We start from the raw sequence: 18,044 nt of genomic DNA, 5'->3' as shown, positions 1-18,044 counted from the left end.
AAAAAAAAAAATTGAGATGCTTCCCTGATTCAGTCTTAGCTGAATTGGGCTTGCAAATAAAAGTGGGCTCAACAGTATCAATCCAACTCTGTCCGTTCTGACTGCATCCAGGCCCTACCCTATGTTCTCCCCTGCTCCTAACATACTTCGTATCTCAGAAAGACGGATATACAGAGAGGAAGGGATGCTGGGTGTTGGGTATGCTTGTGCTTTCTCAGCTCCAATTTTTGGATCTATACAATGAAGGTGATGATACTTGCAGGGCAGTGTGGCTTGTAGGTCCACAGCTCCTAGCATCAACAGTTATGACGTGTGTGACCTTGGGCAAGCTGCCTAATTCTCTTGGGCTCTTGTGTACTTTCTGAAAAACACGGATGATGACACCTGCCATTCAAGGGTGTTGCCTGGATTACATGAAATAAGGTCATAAATCACCTTCGTTGCCCAGATTACATGAAATAAGGCAATAAATCACCTTGCAAGGGATCTAACCATGGAGAAAGCATTCAAGGAAACTAGCCGTGATGACGATCCTTCCCTATCAAACAGTGAGGTTAGAAGATGAAAAGAAAAAAAAAAAAATATGAGAATGGGAAAGTATCTTACAAATTATATTCAGTTCAGTTGCTCAGTCATGTCTGACTCTTATCTGTGGCTTTTTTTAACTTCTTTGATCTGAGGCTGGAGGGATAAAGTTCCTTCCCCTTCCCACGTTTTCTTTCATGAAACCCACAATCTGAAAATACCCTGTCCAATACTGTAGCCACTGGCTACCTGAGGTTATTTAAACAAAGCTGATTAAAATTGAATAGAAATTCAGTCCCTCAGTAACACTAGCCACGTGTCAAATACTTGAGCCACCAGAAGAAACTGGAGCACAGCACAGAACATTTCCATCAGCACAGACCTTTTTAACAAACAGCAGTGAAATAATTTGTTACATTACAAGGTGTGACAGACTTGAATAATGTTAAGAATGAATGCTTTAAAAGAGAAAGGCCTGGTTAACTTTTCTGAAGAGACAAAGGGGTGGCTGTAGAGATGATGAAGTCTTTCAGGACATGAGTACATGGAGAAGGACAGACGGACATCCAGGGCTGAGGAGCAGCAGAGAGACCTCGGAGAGCAGAAGACTTTTGGGAAGTCTCACCCACACCAAGAAGGCTGGGGTAGAAGAGGACACAGATACTCCAGGAGTCAAGGTGAATTATGAAAGGCTTTGAATATGAACATGAAGAAGCCCAGACTTTACTCTCTAGGCAAATAATGAACCAAGAAAACTTTTAAATACAGGAGGGAGGGGATCAAATCTGAAATCTTATTCAATATGCTGACTCACACAAACGGAAAAAAGAAAAAAACAAGCAAATAATGAAAAAACCCACTTACCTCCACTGAGTAATTTCATGACCAGCCAAAGTTCGTCTTTTACCACAAAAGAGGTGTAATAGGTCACTACGTTGGGATGGCTGCACTGACTCATGGCTTGAATTTCTTTCTATAAAAAGAGCAAAACATGACATAGTACCATTGGGTGAAAACCGGGACGTAAAAACAAGCGAACCTGGTTGAGTGTTTGGGTAACGTTCCTACTTATGGCACACCTGGGCGAGGGTGAGGGGGTGGGGCTGCCTAGATCATTATTTTATATAAAACACATGAGAATTACCTCCCTCAATCGCAACATCTGCTTGCTAGAATTAGGAAGGCCTCCCTAGAATTACGGAGGTCTCTAGAATTAGGCGACCACAGAGCTCTGTGGACCAGCTGAGGGTCAGAGGAACTTCAGATCAGCACACAGCCCACATAACCCTCCTCCCCTGCCCGCCATATGGGATAAGTGTCTCTAACCTGAACTGAAAGCATCAACAAAGAGGAAAGATGGGTGAGCTACTAGAAGACCTAAGTCTAGGCGCCAACCTGAACTCTAGTGGTTCTTAGAGCCTCCCTCACCCAAAAAAGGACAACAGAGTTGTTTCTGTTTCTCAGGGCTGCTAAGACGGTAAATGAAAAACTACATATAAAAATGCTAGAGTATCATTGTCCAAATTATCTTCCATGGGAGATATCCCATCAAGGAAAAAAGAAAAGTAGAGGTGGGAGGCTCAGCTGGTAAAATGAAATAAGCTTGGAAAACATCAGATACTCTATCTCACTTTAAAAGCATCACAGACTATATTAGTACTGTCAAAGGCTCTGAGAAGTCCTGAGGTAGATAAGCTGTCATAGTTGAATCCATATTAACAATGCAGGAAAATAATGCTTTGTGGGTCATTGCTTAGAAAACACTGCTGCAGAGGAAAGAGTTTTATCAAGAGACGAAACCACGAAGCTCTGAAATCAAACAAATGAGCAACTTCCATAAGACACATTTTTCTGCAATACTCCAGATCATATTGGTTTTGGTTTGCTATTGCCAGGTCAGGTGACTCCTATAAAAATTGTCAGTCGAATGCTGACCCTCAATCAAAGGTATCAAACCAGCATACCTCAATTTCAAGGTGCTGACCAAAAGCCACCAGAATAGCCTAAGTCATCACAGAAACCTCATTTATATGATTATGTATTTATGATGAAATAAAAGTATATTTGTGCATCTGTACATTACCTTTATATATCCAGTCTTGTTTTAATCTTCAAATTACTAAGACAACCCTACGTGTCAATTAACTTGGCCTAAATATCATGACATGTAACATATACACACATCTCAACACATATGTTTATTTAAGTGCTTTTTATCATGGATAAACTCGTAAGAAAAAATAAAATCACCCATTTGTCTACTTTCCTTTCATTATACAATAACACTTTCCCATCATCATTTTCCTAATCCATTTAACTGATCACAGGTTTTCTAAATCTAACACTTTTCGATTCTGCACCTTTTGTCCTTTGAAGAAGATCTAAAACCTGCGGTCTAGTTTCCATCTGTTTCGAGTGTTAGGTTTCAACACCGTTAGACATTCTGAAGGAGAACTGGAACGTTGCCCAGCACCCCTATTTCAGGTGGCCAGCATCTGCTCCTTGTGGGCATGGCCCACTTTGAAGGCCTGCAGCTCTAGGTAGGGTCCAGTTTAAACAGATGCTCCTGCTGTTCACAGAAATGAGAACAATGTTTCTTCAAAGTATGGGTGTTCTACATTCTCAGTTTTATATCCAATGTAAATGAACGCCTTTCTAGTTTTCTAACACCAAACTTTTAAATCATTAAAGCATATAGTCAACAACTGGTGCTCTTATGAAAGGAAATTCTTTTGCATGGAAGCAAAGTGGGTCAGAGCCTGGAAAAACACATTTTTTTTAAGACCTTTGTATTTAGATGGCCAGTATCACTTCCTATCTGGGGATCAAGTTCTCTGATACAGCAGTGAACAACTGTGTGGGTGTGTGTGTGAGAGAGGGAGAGACCCGAGGGTATGAGGGGGCTCTTTTAATTAACCTATGGAGAAACTATTTTTAGATCGCATATGGATATAACTTACCAAATTCTATTCCCTCAAAATTCAGGGCCTTAAAATTACCAGCCAGATATTTAAAAATCCTCAGGATTTTTAAAGAAAAGAAAGAAAGAAGAGACACAGATACTGCTGCTACTAACAGACCTGCAGGAGCAGAGTAAGGGTAGATCAAAGAAGAGGTAGGTTGCGAGAAGAGAGGCAGGACTTGCGCCAGTCTCACCGCTCATCATCTCGCTGCCCTCTTTATCGCTTGGTTAGGGGTCCGTGTCCCCCACTCCTATACCACCCATTTTACTGCACAGCCTTTCCATGCAGTGGAGCGGCTAATGTGTAAAGACATGACGAAACTTGCTTTAAGGAAAAACACTGGTCACTCTCCCTTGGGAAATGACCTGTACTTTGACTGAACCCCATATTAAGTAATATTTCCACCACAGGGTAGAAATGCACTTTTAAAAAGTTAAAAATAGGTGTTACGCGGCCTATCCACTCCTTAATTTAGTTTATACATAAACTTTTTGTTTAGCTGCCTTTTAGAGAGATACAAAATTTTTACACAATCGCCCCTTGAACAACACGGGGATTAGAAGCACCAACCAACCCTCCACACAGTTGAAAATCCTCCCTAGGTATCCATGGTTTGTTTCCTCAGTGTCCTTGGAGTCAACAAACCGTAATCGTGTAGTGCTACAGTATTTAAGCTGAAAAAAATTGAGTATAAAGGGACCTCCACATTTCAAATCTGCATTGTTCAGGGGTCAACTGTATTTATAATTTTGCTATGGTCTGAATGCTTGTGTCCCTGAAACATCCATGGGACTAGGAAATGAGGCTGTTGGGAGGTGATTAAGTCATGACGGCAGAGCCTTCATGAATGAGATTAGTGCCCTTATCAAAGAGACCCCAGAGAACCAGCTCACTGCCTCCTCAACATGAGGAAGCAGAGAAATCTGTGGCTTGGGAGAGGGCACCCACCCAGTCATGCTGGCACCCTGACCTCAGACTGCCAAGCTCCAAAATGGTGAGAAACAAGTTTCTTTGTTTATAAGCCACCTGGTCTATGGCATCTTTGTTCTAGAGGCCCAGACAGGCCAAAACAATTGTATATACTTTTTTTTTTCAATTTGAAAAATATAACTTATTTCTGGATTCAAATATTCTTTCCACAGAACTTTCAACACAGTGATGATGGTTGTTATTTGAATCCTTCCTTGTTGGAACAGTCTATCAACTAATTATCCAAGCTTTTCCCAATGCCTTAACTTTACCCACATGGGTAGGTAAAGCCATTTATCCCCAAACATATGCATTTCTTTCTATCCCTAGAAGTGATCAAAGTATTGCCCAGAGATGAATAAATGGATGGGGAAAAAAAAAATTCTTCCCACAGAATGACTGGGTTCATTTCTATTCCCTTATTTAGGACACAATCCATGGAAGATGTGTGACTTAAGAGCAGCGCTTCTCAAATCTGGATGTGCACACAGATCACCTGTGAACCCTGTGAAAATGCAGATTCGGTTCCAGTAGGTCTGCGGCGGGGCCTGAGGCTTCTAACTGCTGCTGATGCTGCAGGTCCAGAAACCAGACTTGAAATGACAAAGTGGCGGAAGGCAGGCAGGCAGACAGGCCCTTGGGTGGAGGGGATGTGAAAGGAAGGAGTACAGACAACTGGTTGCAACCAAGGCCCAGGGGCTGGAAGAGGAGAAGAGCTGGCCAGTGGTGCTGCCAGGGTGACTGAGACCTTGTGGAAGGGGCAGGAGGCAAAGCTGGAAATCAGAGACTGTGGGATTACAGTGGTTTGAATTTCACAGCCACAGGAAACGGTAAAAACTTCAAAGGGAGAAAAAAGCATGAGGTCAAACTGGAAGAATGCACAGAACTCTGAAACCCAGGCAACACATTAGCTAAAACTATAGTCATTAGCTCAGCTGGTAAAGAATCCACCTGCAATGTAGGAGACCCCAGGTCGATTCCTGGGATGGGAAGATCCCCTGGAGAAGGGATAGGCTACCCACTCCAATATTCATGGGCTGCCCTGGTGGCTCAGATGGTAAAGAATCAACCCGCAATGCGGGAGGATCTGGGTTCAATCCCTGGGTTGGGAAGATCAACATGGGTATGGCAACACACTCCAGTGTTGTTCTTGCCTGGAGAATCCTCATAGACAGAGGAGCCTGACAGGCTGCAGTCCATGGGGTCGCAAAGTGTCGGACACAACTGAGTGACTGAACACACACAATTCAGTGGCTCCCTTGATAGAACCATGAAATCAGACTCAGATACTTCAAGTGCCAAACCAAGCTACGGCACAGTATTTAAGCTTCCTTGTGGCTTGAAGAGTTGGATCTGATCTTGCAGCACAAGTGATATCTCACAAGAGTGGGAAAGCCAACCTAAAATGGGTTTTTGAGTAAAAGGCCTCTCCATCTGCTAACACCAAAGTGGCAGTCACAGCAGCATCTCTGCTGGGAGCGACGTGGGAGGCAGGCAGATCAAAGAGGGACACCCACATACTGCGGCTGCGCCAACCTGGACGAATTTGCCAAAACAGGGCATAACATGTGCCTGTTACATGAAACAAAGGAGGAGAAGAGGGCAACAGAGGATGAGATGGTTGGGTGGCATCACCAACTCAATGGATATGAGTTTGAGCAAGCTCTGGCAGGCGGTGAATGACAGGGAAACCTGGTGTGCTGCAGCCCATGGGTTCGCAAAGAGTTGGACACGACTAAGCAACTGAACAACAAATTTAAATATTTATAAGCGATTTTCTAATATTGCTACATGGACTTTGTTCTGCTGCTGCTGCTAAGTCACTTTAGTCGTGTTCAACTCTGTGCGACCACAGAGACGGCAGCCCACCAGGCTCCTCCATCCATGGGATTCTCCAGGCAAGAGTACTGGAGTGGGTTGCCACTGCCTTCTCCAGGATTTTGTCCTACCTCCCCCCAGATTTTTGTCTCCTATTACTATTACTGAGAATAAGCAGGAAGCATGATTAACAGGGATGTGAGCAAATAGGAGCCACTGAAGAAGGGCCACATGCTAAGTCACAGCTGGCTGGAAGCTTGGCTTTGCCATGGACCACAGACTGGTTACCTGGGCAGGACACCCAGTCTCTTTGAGACTCAGTATCCTTTTCTGTAAAATGAGCTTAATGATGCCACTGGAAACCCGCTATAAAGCATGGTAAGCTCAGCTCAGTGCTCTGTGATGACTTAGAGGGGTGGGATTGGTTGGGGGAAAGGGAGGTCCAAGAGGGAGGGGATATATGTATACGTGTAGCTGATTCACTCCGTTGTACAGCAGAAACTAACACGACACTGTAAAGCAATTATACTCCATATTTTTTTAAATACTTAAAAAAAAAACACCATCTACATAGAACTGTTGTGAAATAAGCAAAATGAGATCTATACAACTCCTTGCAGAAGGTCTAGCACCTAACGCGAAATGTTGCAAGTCACCCTCTCGATGTCTCAGTTCTTTCCGAGTGAGCATCCCCACACTGATCACTAATCTCAAATGTCCCAAGTTCCCAACTAAGTCTCAGAGGCACAGAGACAGACCTTAGCAGCAGCACACATCTTTCCCTAAGAAAGGTCTCCTAACAAATGTGCTCTGTGCCCTGCTGGCTCAAGAAGTGTCCTGTGACACGTGGTCAGGTAACTGGGCCATGAATTTTTCGCTTCATTCCTAACTCTACATCATCCTCACCTGTGTTTTCCCTTATTAGTTCACCCTGTGTTTAATTTATATTAATACCACCTTATCATATTTCATGTATCTTGGAATACTGCCTCAAAAGCTTTTGGAATAAGACGTCTAAACATATACTTATGCAAAGCTTTCAGAACAAAGAGAAACAAAAAAGAGTTTGAAGGACTAAGAATTAGGGAAAACTTAAAGCCTCATTTCTTTCATCCTGAAGACAATATGATTTACAAAGCACTAAAAGGAAAGAAATTTCTTTTATGAAAGGGAATGCTTTAAATGGATCCTGAATTCAAAATATTAAACTATACTTAACCAAATTAGCATATTTTCACACCTTAGCTAAATCTTAAATAAATTCTTCTGTATCTGATGTTGGTAGCAAAATATTCTATTCAGCCTTAGCTGAGAAATCAAACCCACCCAAGTTCCAACATCACGTGCAGTTAAAATCTGCTGCTGCTGCTACGTCGCTTCAGTCGTGCCCGACTCTGTGCAACCCCATAGATGGCAGCCCACCAGGCTCCCCCGTCCCTGGGAGTTAAATCTGAGGAGGTGCTATTTCTAACTTTATTCTAAAGTAGTTGTTCTCAACCTTGGCTGCACAGTGGAATCGCCTCAGGACCTTTAAAAAATACCAACACCTGGATCTCAGCCTGAGACACTGATATAAATTGGTTTAGGACCCAGCCTGGGAATGAAAATTTTCAAAAGCTCCCAGGTGATTCTAATGTGCAGCCAAGTTTGCAAAGCACTGCTTTCCAGTTAAGCACTGAGCTGCATCAATTCTTTCAGCAGAATGCTGAGAGAACATCGACCTCCCACATTTTCCATTTGTGGAAAAGCACATTTCCACACTGGAATTTAATCTTAAAAATAAATATATGACCCACATGCTAAGTCACTTCAGTAGCGTCCAACTCTTTGCAACCCCACGGAATGCAGCCCGCCAGGTTCCTCTGTCCATGGGATTCTCCAGGTAAGAATACTGGAGTGGGCTGCCATTTCCTGCTCCAGGGATGTGACCCACGAATACTATCAAATAAAACGTATATTTCCAATTGTGAGCGATAACCAAATATATCTTTAAAATGTAAACAAGGCCCCTCTAAGCATTTAAATAATTCTTTATCAGGGGTCCCCTACCTCTGTGTCCTAATGCCTGATATCTAAGGTGGAGCCAATGCAATAATAATAGAAATAAAGTGCACAATAAATGTAATGAGCTTGAATCATCCTGAAACCATCCTCCCCCCACCTCCCCAGTCCATGGAAAAATTATCTTCCACAAAACAGGTCCCTAGTGCCAAAAAAGGTTGGACTGCCACCTTAAATGATATGAGGGTAACCGGGTTAATTGAAAACACTTCAGAAAGTCATTGTTCAGCTTGCACTGCCGTAACATCACCATCATTATGAAGGGTAATCTCATCCATATTCACAAATAACCCAATACTGTAAGTAGCTGAATTTTTTTTTTTTTTTAAACAGGAAAAAACCCATAAACTTCAATGATTTCAAATGTCAGCCAAGAAATGGAAGGGAAAGACTGACAAAGTTCTAAAAGCAATATATTTTTTTGGACTGTCATTTTCAATCATGAAAAATGTTATTTTTAATTATAAAAAATCAAATGGCACATATACAGCAAACTCCTACCTCTCTTAGAACGAGAGTACCAATAGGAAGAAAAACCTACTCGAGGAAGAGTTAAGTCAAATATTCTGACCTGTACTATTTATGAATATATCAACCAATGTGCCTCGCCAGTTAGTTTCATACTTATTTCTATATGATTTAGTACCTATTTATCCAAGTACAGTCAAACTGAAGACAAGATCAGAAATGGGGAAAGTCTGGGTATTTTGAAGTCAGGGAAAAACACATTCAAGGATTAGGAAAAGGAATCGAATTTTGTGACCGCCTTAATCGTGTCTGTGGAAAGGTATTTAAAACTAGAAAGAGCAGTTGTAATAGGTCAAGTGTCAGAGGAGGTGGAGGTCTGGAAAACCCCAGGAAATCAGCAGAGAAATCACAATGGGTAAATAGCTCCTTTTCACAGAATATAACTTTCATCTCTGGGCCTATCTGCTTGGCTATGACATCATGACGATGAGCATTCTGCAAAAACTGTTCTTAAAAAAATAAAAAAAAACTAAAGAACTTTGCTTGAAAATGAAGAAGTTGCTGAAATAGTTAACAAGGAAAGAAGGCAAAGAATAAAGGAGCGATATTGAAATCACATAGGCAAACTCAATGGGGAAGAGCCATTTTCTTTCAGAGTTGGCTGAAAAAGTCCTTTGGCAAACAGTAACAAGGACGCCTCATGGGTTCTGAAAGTCCTAAAGTTGGCCATCAGGAATCTGAACCAGGCTCAGCTATCAACAACCGCTGTTTCAGCCTTTAATGGTCCATGACTGGAAGTACTGGGAAAAGCAAAGTCGAAGACTTTGTTAAAAACAGAAACACAGAGACTCTTTCCTTTTGGCCAATTGATGCTGCTGGAAACCTCCAGGCCAGCTTTCAGCACCACAGCTACACTTGGCTTCATCGCCAAATAATGAGAATGAGAGGTGAAACATGTCTTTTTGTTTTGTGTGGCCTGCACTGTTCCACGCCTGGGTACAACCGCAGTCTGGGGTTCTGCCAGGGAATAGTAACAGAAATCCCACCAATCTCTCTCCAGCCTTCTCCCTGAGTGTTCCCAAGTCCTTCTCTTTCAGAGGCACCTTAATTAATTGTGGAAATAACCAAAGTAAGAAAGATGATAACATAGGAAAGAATAAAACCGTCTGTCTCAACTCAAGCGGTAACATTTTCCAGAAGTCTATGGGGATGGCAAAAGTGAAGTATAAAAAGAGACACAACTGAAGTTGTATTCAAACTGGGAATATTTTCACCAGTTTCTCCTACTCTGAAGTGCATATGTTCTGGGTCTCTTTGTTACCAAACACACATAAGTCCAGAAATCTGAGTGGCCTTGTAATGTTAATTTCTCCTTATTTTTCTTCAACAAAAAGGACGTTAAAACATTTTAGCAAGCCATTTCTAACAAGTGCATAAGAATACTTAAGTGTAAATTCAATTAGGATATTTAATTATCTCAATCAGCTACAATAAAACTTATAAATTGTTTCCAAAATGAAAATTGTTTTCTCTAGCCAAATCATACATATTCCTAAGCAAATTTAACTTTAGAGCTGTAAAAATAAATTACTTTTGCATATATGATATTCTCTAATTCCTTAAAAATGGTATGTTTTCAATTTATCCAAAAATTTCCCATTTCTAATCCTGCCCTTAGTTGGACTATACTTGAGTGAAGCACAAACACCAAATCATATGAAAATAATTATAAAGTCAAGGGGCAAGGGACACATGACAATATAAAATTTGATATTTGAGACTGGAATGCTCAGAACAGTACTATATTCAGCAAAATAGGCTTGTATTTTAATGCTATTCCCTTGATATAAAAGATTTTACAGGAAACAGACAAATGCAATTTGTTACCACATATGTCAAGGGATGTGCTGGGATATAAATCATTAATTTACTAATTAGAAAGTTCTTCAGTTCAAAAAGAATGAAAAATACTTTCACTGATACAATAGACAAAACACACATACACATTATAGCTTCCAGTTTTTTAAGCTGATGTCCTCAAACCAGTATAATTTTTGTCTGTAATAAAAAGACTTGCAAAAGTATTTTCTAATTGTGTTAACAATCACAGAGATTAAGTTAAAATGCACCAGAAGAAATTTTTTCTTAATTTTTAAAAATCTCAATTTACAAAAAAAAAAAAAATCCCTTCTGACAAGAGAAACTGCTTAGAGGTCCCCAAATACTATAATTAAACATTAAAAGAATGAGAGAAACCTATGTCAGGTAATAGGAGATAACTATTCTACTAAATGAACATTAGACAAAATAAATATCTAGCTTTATTCTCCAAAATAAGCTACAAATCATAGCTAATTCGTTCCTCTAGAGAGGAAGGGAAGTGTGGAAGGAAGGAGGGAGCCTGTGGGAGGCAGGGGGCGGGGCACGGAGTGGGATTATGGAAGGAAATGCAGATCAAGAGAAGCGAAATAATAAAATCACACTACAGCAGAAAGCAAAATGAGAGCAGGGCTTCATTCTGAGGAAAGTGAGCCCACGTTACTTAAAGATACTATCAGTGAGAGCAAAATACCTTGATAAAGATGATACGGGGAGAGAAGGGCAAATGCCAGAATTTTTCTAGTTCAAGACTGAGAAACTTTTTCATTATGTACACGGGAGAAACAGATGGCACTCTGTGTACCCAAAGCTACGAATTTACAGTGAATTTTTATTGTTACACCACAATACTGGAGTGCTTTGACACTATCCCAAATTATAAAGCACAATTTGCTAGTAATTAGTGTTTCTATTTAAATGATCTTAAAAGGGGATTTCATTTTAAAAATTAATTTTTAAATTCATAGAATCATAGAACTTTTGGTGGTGGAAATACATTTTTGCCTCTGAGTATACCTTCTTACTGAAGAAATGAGGAGGCTGAGGACCAGAAGTGAAAGTGATTCATCCCAAGTCCAGTTCCCAGGTGGAGAACGCAGGCCCTCTGACCCAGGAGGCAACCCGCCCTCCGTCACAAGTTCCAGTATCCCTCACTGGTGCAGTTGTTTTTTGAAATGATTTTGCTCACATCACCCATCACAAACTAAAATATTTTAATAATCATGACATGATTGTCATGGTGGGAGTTGGTGATGGACAGGGAGGCCTGGCGTGCTGTAGTTCATGGGGTCACAAAGAGTCGGACACGACTGAGCGACTGAACTGACTCATGACATATTATTTTTGTATAATATAATCACTTAACTAGACATTTTTTTCTCTTTTTATTTTTAAGAAATAAGCACTTTGGGGGCGTCCCTAGTGGTCTGCCAACGCAGGGGGCCTGTGTTTGATTCCTGGGCAGGGAACTAAATCCCATATGCTGCAACTCAACGTTCACCATGCCACAACTAAGACCTGGAACAGCCGAATAACTAAAATAAACACATAAATTTTTTTTAAAAAGATGAAAGAAGCATTTTGCCCAATTCCAGGGCCATGATTTTTCCTACACCCAAGGCACTCCTGCCCCTAAGAATTAAACTATAATATTTGATGTATATGAAAGAATGAGAAAATGGTACTGACTTTTCTGTAACTCAATACCAAGGACAGACTAAAAATACGAGAATTCTAGTCTAGAGGAAAAAAGTTGAGAAAGATATGATTGATTAAAGTCTAAGGATCAAAACATCAAACAAGGTGATAAACCAAAACATTCATCAATCCTTGGGAAAAACTAAAGAAAAGTGTGTCCCAAAGGCTGAAAAAATGTAGGATTTAGGATAAAAAAAAAAGAAAGGGGCGTGTCACATCTATGGAATTGTCATCTGGTGACAGAGACTGAAAAAGACTCAAGCAGATTAATTCTTCACTTATGTAATGAATTTTAAGGGAAGCCAAGTGTGCCCTCGAGTAGCATCCCTGACCTCTGAGGTTGACCACAAACCAGAGAACCAAGCTTATTCAAGAAAACCTCAAGGCCATCCTTAACCAGAATATACTAGTCTGCATGACTGTGGGTCAGACCCACTTAGGAAACTTTAAATTCCTACTGGAAAGCGAAAACTTCCTCAGTGGGGTACACATTAGAGAATCTGCCTATCAATCTGATAAACTGTTTCTAGACAAGCAGAGGGAAAAGTGCAGAAAGATATTCCTAGCTCAAACATCTCACCAACCCAATGCAAATATGAAGAGACTCATTGGCCAGTCCTGGGCTCCACAATAAAAGAAGACTCTCTTTTGTTTTCCTACCACCTAGTCCAGGGCCCAGCATCTAGTAAGGTTTTCCTAACTATGGAGTTAACAAGCTCTGCTCTAAAACTGTAACTATCTCCCAGAGGGTGTTAAGCTAATTATAATTAGTCATTTATACTGGAGTGGGATTAACAAATACGGAGTTAACAACAAACGTGGGATAACAAATCTCAAGACATTATCAACATATCCAGGCTGGGATGGTTAAGAATATAGAACAGACCAGTAACACTCCCAAGCTCCTGGAAAATTAACAACCAAGATCATCACACCCAGAGCGATTAGGATGTAGTTAAAGACCAAAGTCAAAAACACAAATGAAAATTCACAAGAGTGCATAGAAAATTAGTTTAGATTGAGTAGGTTAAATGCTATTCATGTGATGCCAAGAAAAACATTTAAGGGTGCTCTAATTTTTGTTAAAATGAATTTTTACTGAGCACATACCTTTGTCCTCCCACGTATACACCCAAACTCATCCTTTTTGTGGGCCTAAGCACAACGTAGAAACTCGTGTGTGTGTGTGTGCTAAGTTGCTTCAGTTGTGTCCAACTGTGCAACCCATGTGTGTGTGTGTGCTAAGTTGCTTCAGTTGTATCCAACTGTGCAACCCATGTGTGTGTGTGTGCTAAGTTGCTTCAGTTGTGTCCAACTGTGCAACCCTATGGACTTTAGCCTGCCAGGCTCCTCTGTCCAAGGGGTTCTCCAGGCAAGAATACTGGAGTGTGTTGCCATGCCCTTCTCCAGAGGATCTTCCCAAATCAGGGATCGAACTGGCGTCTCTTCTGCATTGGCAGGCAAGTTCTTTACCACTAGTGCCACCTCAGAAGCTCGTAGAAATTCAGGTATTTACCAAATAATTAGTATCCCTGAGGGTATCACAGTACTCATTTGAACAGCATAAATTTTACTTAAATTACCAATTATCTAGCTTCAGTGATCTCATTGAACATTTCTTTTCCTCCCTTCACTCTCAGAGGTGATACTAAAGATCACTTTGCTTTAGAAATCATAATGAAAAATGAAAGTCACTCAGTCTTGTCCGACTCTTGGTGACCCCATGGAATATACAGTCCATGGAATCCTCCAGGCCAGAATACTGGAGTGGGTAGCCATTCCCTTCTCCAGGGGATCTTCCCAACCCAGGGATCGAACCCAGGTCTCTAGCATTGCAGGTGGATTCTTTACCAGCTGAGCCACCAGGGAAGCCCAGAAATCATAATACTTCAATATTACTTTTAAATAATTTTAAATTATTTTTACTACAATACTTCAGTACTGTACTACAATACTTCAATTTACTTAAAAAATAAATTAAAAAAAAAGAAATCACGACCACTTAAATCTTCTTTAGTCAAACCATGAATAAACTCCACAACCATGGGAAAATCTACTGAGCGCCTCCATCACATAAAGAAGCAAAGTCCAGGGCCAGTTGTCCAAACCATTCTCTGCCATCACATTCAACCTGTGAGGATAAATCCCACCTTACTATGGAAGTCAGGGCTGGCGGGTAGGGGCAGGGCGGACAGCAGGGGTGGGAGGTTGACAGAGCTTCAGCAGGGGAGGCAGCTGTTCCAGTAGCCAGCAAATAGCTGGTAATTGTGACTTCTATGACATAACACTCCCACAAGATAAGGATTCCAGTGGCCGTTGTTTCTTGAAAGAACAATGGTTTCCAGTTAACACATGACACAGTTTGTGAAATGACACCGAGCACTGACCTGTATATAATACACACACACTCACAGAATTAAAGGATTATTAGGATAGCGGATGTCCAGACACTGCCAAAATGTGAACCCACAGAGATAATAAAAGCGCGAGCAGCAGCAGGATTAGACATTGAAAGGATTACAGCCACTTTGCTCTGCACGAGTCATGTGCCGAGAGCTCGGCCACCACAAAAGCCTGGCAACAGCAGGAACCTATACTGTCAGTTCTATTTCTTTTTGCTTGCAGAGAACCTGGGAGTTGTGTGTCCTAAAGAACCGTAGCCATTCCCTCCATCCCTACAAATATCAAGACATCAAAAGGTCAAAGATTCAAAATTAAGGAAAGATTAGAGCAACAAATCAAACATCCTTTAAAATGAAAAATAGATAATTATGCTATATTCCATTAACACAACATGGGCATGGGAGCAGGTAGAAAATGAAAGAAAGAAATTAACTGCTAATAAGAAAACTTGTAAATCTTAAAACTTCAGGTTAATGGAGCCAAGCACTAAGCTAGAAAAGCACTAGTCCATACAATGACTGCTCTGGCTAAATTATGAGTCATTCCAAATGACACTGATATGCTTCCTGGTCCCAGGTAATAGAGAAAAGGGCCTGGAACGACAATAGTCCCGGTGCCTCCAGTAGAACCCTTACATAGGTGTCATCACTGGCAGCCAACTGCTGATAAAAAGTCAGCAGGGGGGAAACATGGAGACTTTGGGCAACGGAGGGCTTGTTAGAAACCAGAGATCACAGCATCAGCCCTGAAGGCTGGTTCCAGAACTATCAGATACAAGTACATACAAGCCTTGTACATATTCTGTCTAAATATTCTGCTGGTGGCAAAAAGATGACTGTGAGACCACCAACAGAACACCATAATCCAATACAACTACCACAGGCAAATTCAAGAGTAATATTTCCAAACAGGGCATAAGGATAAATGTATACTTCAAGGTCTTTAAAAAATTATTATGTACTTAGTATAGCCACAGAATTTGAGACTCCTTATGGGATCCTGGAAAAGACCCTGATGCTGGGAAAGATTGAGGGGAGGAGAAGGGAATGACAGAGGATGAGATGGTTGGATGGCATCACCGGCTCAATGGACACGAGCTTGAACAAACTGGGAGATGGTGAAGGACAGGGAAGCCTGGTGTGCTGCACTTCATGGGGTCGCAAAGAGTCAGACACGACTTAGTGGCTGAACAACAACAAAGAATGGCATCTTAGAGATCTTGTGATTCAATTCTCTTTAAATCATGCAGAGCTGTTAGGTAACTTGACTAAAATAAAAAAAAAAAGTTAGTGGCAAAGGCAGGACACAGCTCTCTCCAGTTTGTTTAAAGCTTTTTCCATGCCAGAAAGTGACCTTGAAAACTGGTCAGATGACAAAGACACAGTTTTATTGGTCACCGTGATAGCAAGCAACAGAAGTATGCAGTAATAATTTCAGTAAGAGCAGGGCAGAGCTGAAATTCTGAAGAGGGTAAAAGTGCTAAATGTATGCCAAAAAAAATATTTTTTTTAATTAAATTGTGGAAGCCCTTCCTTTAACTGAACTTTTAGCCAGCAATCTGTTGTTTCAATCCCAGCGAAAACTATGCTTTATGGAGCCTGATTTAAAATGTAAGGCCAAACAGATCTGGAAAAGTACAGCTTTATCCTCGTACTTAATTTATACTATAGTGTACTGTAATTATGCCTGAAATAAAAGCTATATTCTGAGTAAAGACAAAAGGCTCTTGTTAATGACATTCCATTCCCAATGTAGACTATGACAAAAGGCCTCTTCATTTGGAGCCAACTGTCATTATACTTTGTAGCTTGTATGGAGCTATTGGACTAATATTTGTCCTGGGATTAGTGGCGGGATAACCAATCAGTTAACTCCTCCACTGCAGTTTTCCATTATCCTCAAACAAATGACCAAAAGGAAAAAAAAGAAAATTGGCAGGCGGAATGACAACTATATTTATGAGATTAAACTCTCAAACCCCTCACAGTTTGCCGGGCAACTAATAACCATTTGCCAAGCTGTTCATTTAATAATGAGTCAGCTAAACCAAAAGCAAATGATCCTCCAACCAACCAATGCTACTATAGTCACAGCCACACCGACAAGCTGCAATTATTTATGTAACATACTTTACTTAGAAGAAGTACAAGTTGCCCTGTACCAAAAAAGACCAAAAAACAAACTCTTCTCATTCGCCAATAGGAATGCAAGCTACCCTGCAGTATTTTTGAATAACTGAAATTTATAGGAGATTTTGTGATTTATGAACGCCAGAAGGGCCAGCAAATTGTTTAGGGAGTAATTCCTCTTTGTGTCAGAAGCTCATCATCCAATTCAGTATCACATGACCTTAGGTCATCTGAGTCTATTCCCTCATTTCATAAAGCAGTGTCAACACTGAGACCACCCCCACCTGGGGATTATGAGGACTGAGTAAAATTCTATTTGTCAAAGCAAAGTGAGCTGTACATTACACAACACAGTCATAAGGAGGAAAAAGCCATGTGGGCTGCTTTCCAAGAAATACATGTGTCCAAATGGGAGAAAACATCAAGTGGCCTCTGCTCTCTCCTCTCCTGCTTCTCCAACCCATCTCTACATAAGATAAGAAAAGCAACCAGCAATATCCCATTCACTCTGACTTACTAATAGTTCATCCATGCTGGTCTGGCATTTTTCCAAGTTGATCCGCTTTATTGCTACACGTTCTTGCCTGGGTTTGCACAGAGCAGCCTGAACCACAGCTGTAGCGCCACTGCCTGAAAGGAAATGAAAACAACGTCAGCTGTCATATGGCACACTTGTCAGGTTACTGTCAGGTTACTGTCAGTTTACCCACATAAATTAATACTTTTTTTTTTTAAGTTTCTATAACTTGGGTATTCAACACATTACCATCTGACATCCTTTTAAAGAGTTTCTTAAGTTCAAAAATAATTATCTGGATGAGATAAAGGAAAATCTGGATTTTTCTAGAGGATACAAAGACAGTATCTACACTCCAGAGGCTTAACAATCCAGGAAGGTGACCCACATCAAAAGAGCCCACTGCAATACAGCGTGTTCACAGCTGCCTAGAATAAAGGTGAGAAAATAATATATCTGATGTCATAAGAATAAAAGACATGAGCCTTTCATTACAACCCTGCGTGGAAGCCATTACCATCCTTGGGCACTGGTATTTTCTCATTGTGGTGACTTTACAATATCTCAAGCTCTTCTCCCACTTCAGCCCAAACCAAGCCACTCCAGCCTAAGCTA

The 18,044-nt window shown here is 40.8% G+C and overlaps 1 protein-coding gene across 9 annotated transcripts in view; it reads right to left on the bottom strand.

Moving 5' to 3' along the window:
- STK39 (serine/threonine kinase 39) overlaps positions 1–18,044 on the bottom strand; it is a 316,521-nt gene that overhangs the window by 235,725 nt on the left and 62,752 nt on the right. For 7 of the 9 annotated variants that reach the window (XR_014080206.1, XR_014080205.1, XM_081582614.1 and 4 more), the window contains exons 2-3: positions 17,430–17,542; positions 1,390–1,498 (exon numbers count right to left, since the gene is read on the bottom strand). Coding sequence is in view for 7 of the 9 variants with exons in the window: in XM_081582614.1 (XP_081438740.1) it covers positions 1,390–1,498; positions 17,430–17,542 (222 nt within the window). In the remaining 2 variants the exon portion in view is untranslated. Of the gene's footprint in view, positions 1–1,389; positions 1,499–14,530; positions 14,659–17,429; positions 17,543–18,044 lie in introns of those variants that run through there. The other 2 variants (XM_081582620.1, XM_081582621.1) reach the window with 2 other exon arrangements.

Source organism: Giraffa tippelskirchi, chromosome 3 (assembly GCF_054371585.1).
Source record: "Giraffa tippelskirchi isolate mGirTip1 chromosome 3, T2T-mGirTip1v1.2.pri, whole genome shotgun sequence".
NCBI lineage: Eukaryota > Metazoa > Chordata > Mammalia > Artiodactyla > Giraffidae > Giraffa > Giraffa tippelskirchi.
The sequence above is the reverse complement of the archived record's forward strand: the minus strand, read 5'-3'. Positions and strand labels throughout refer to the sequence as shown.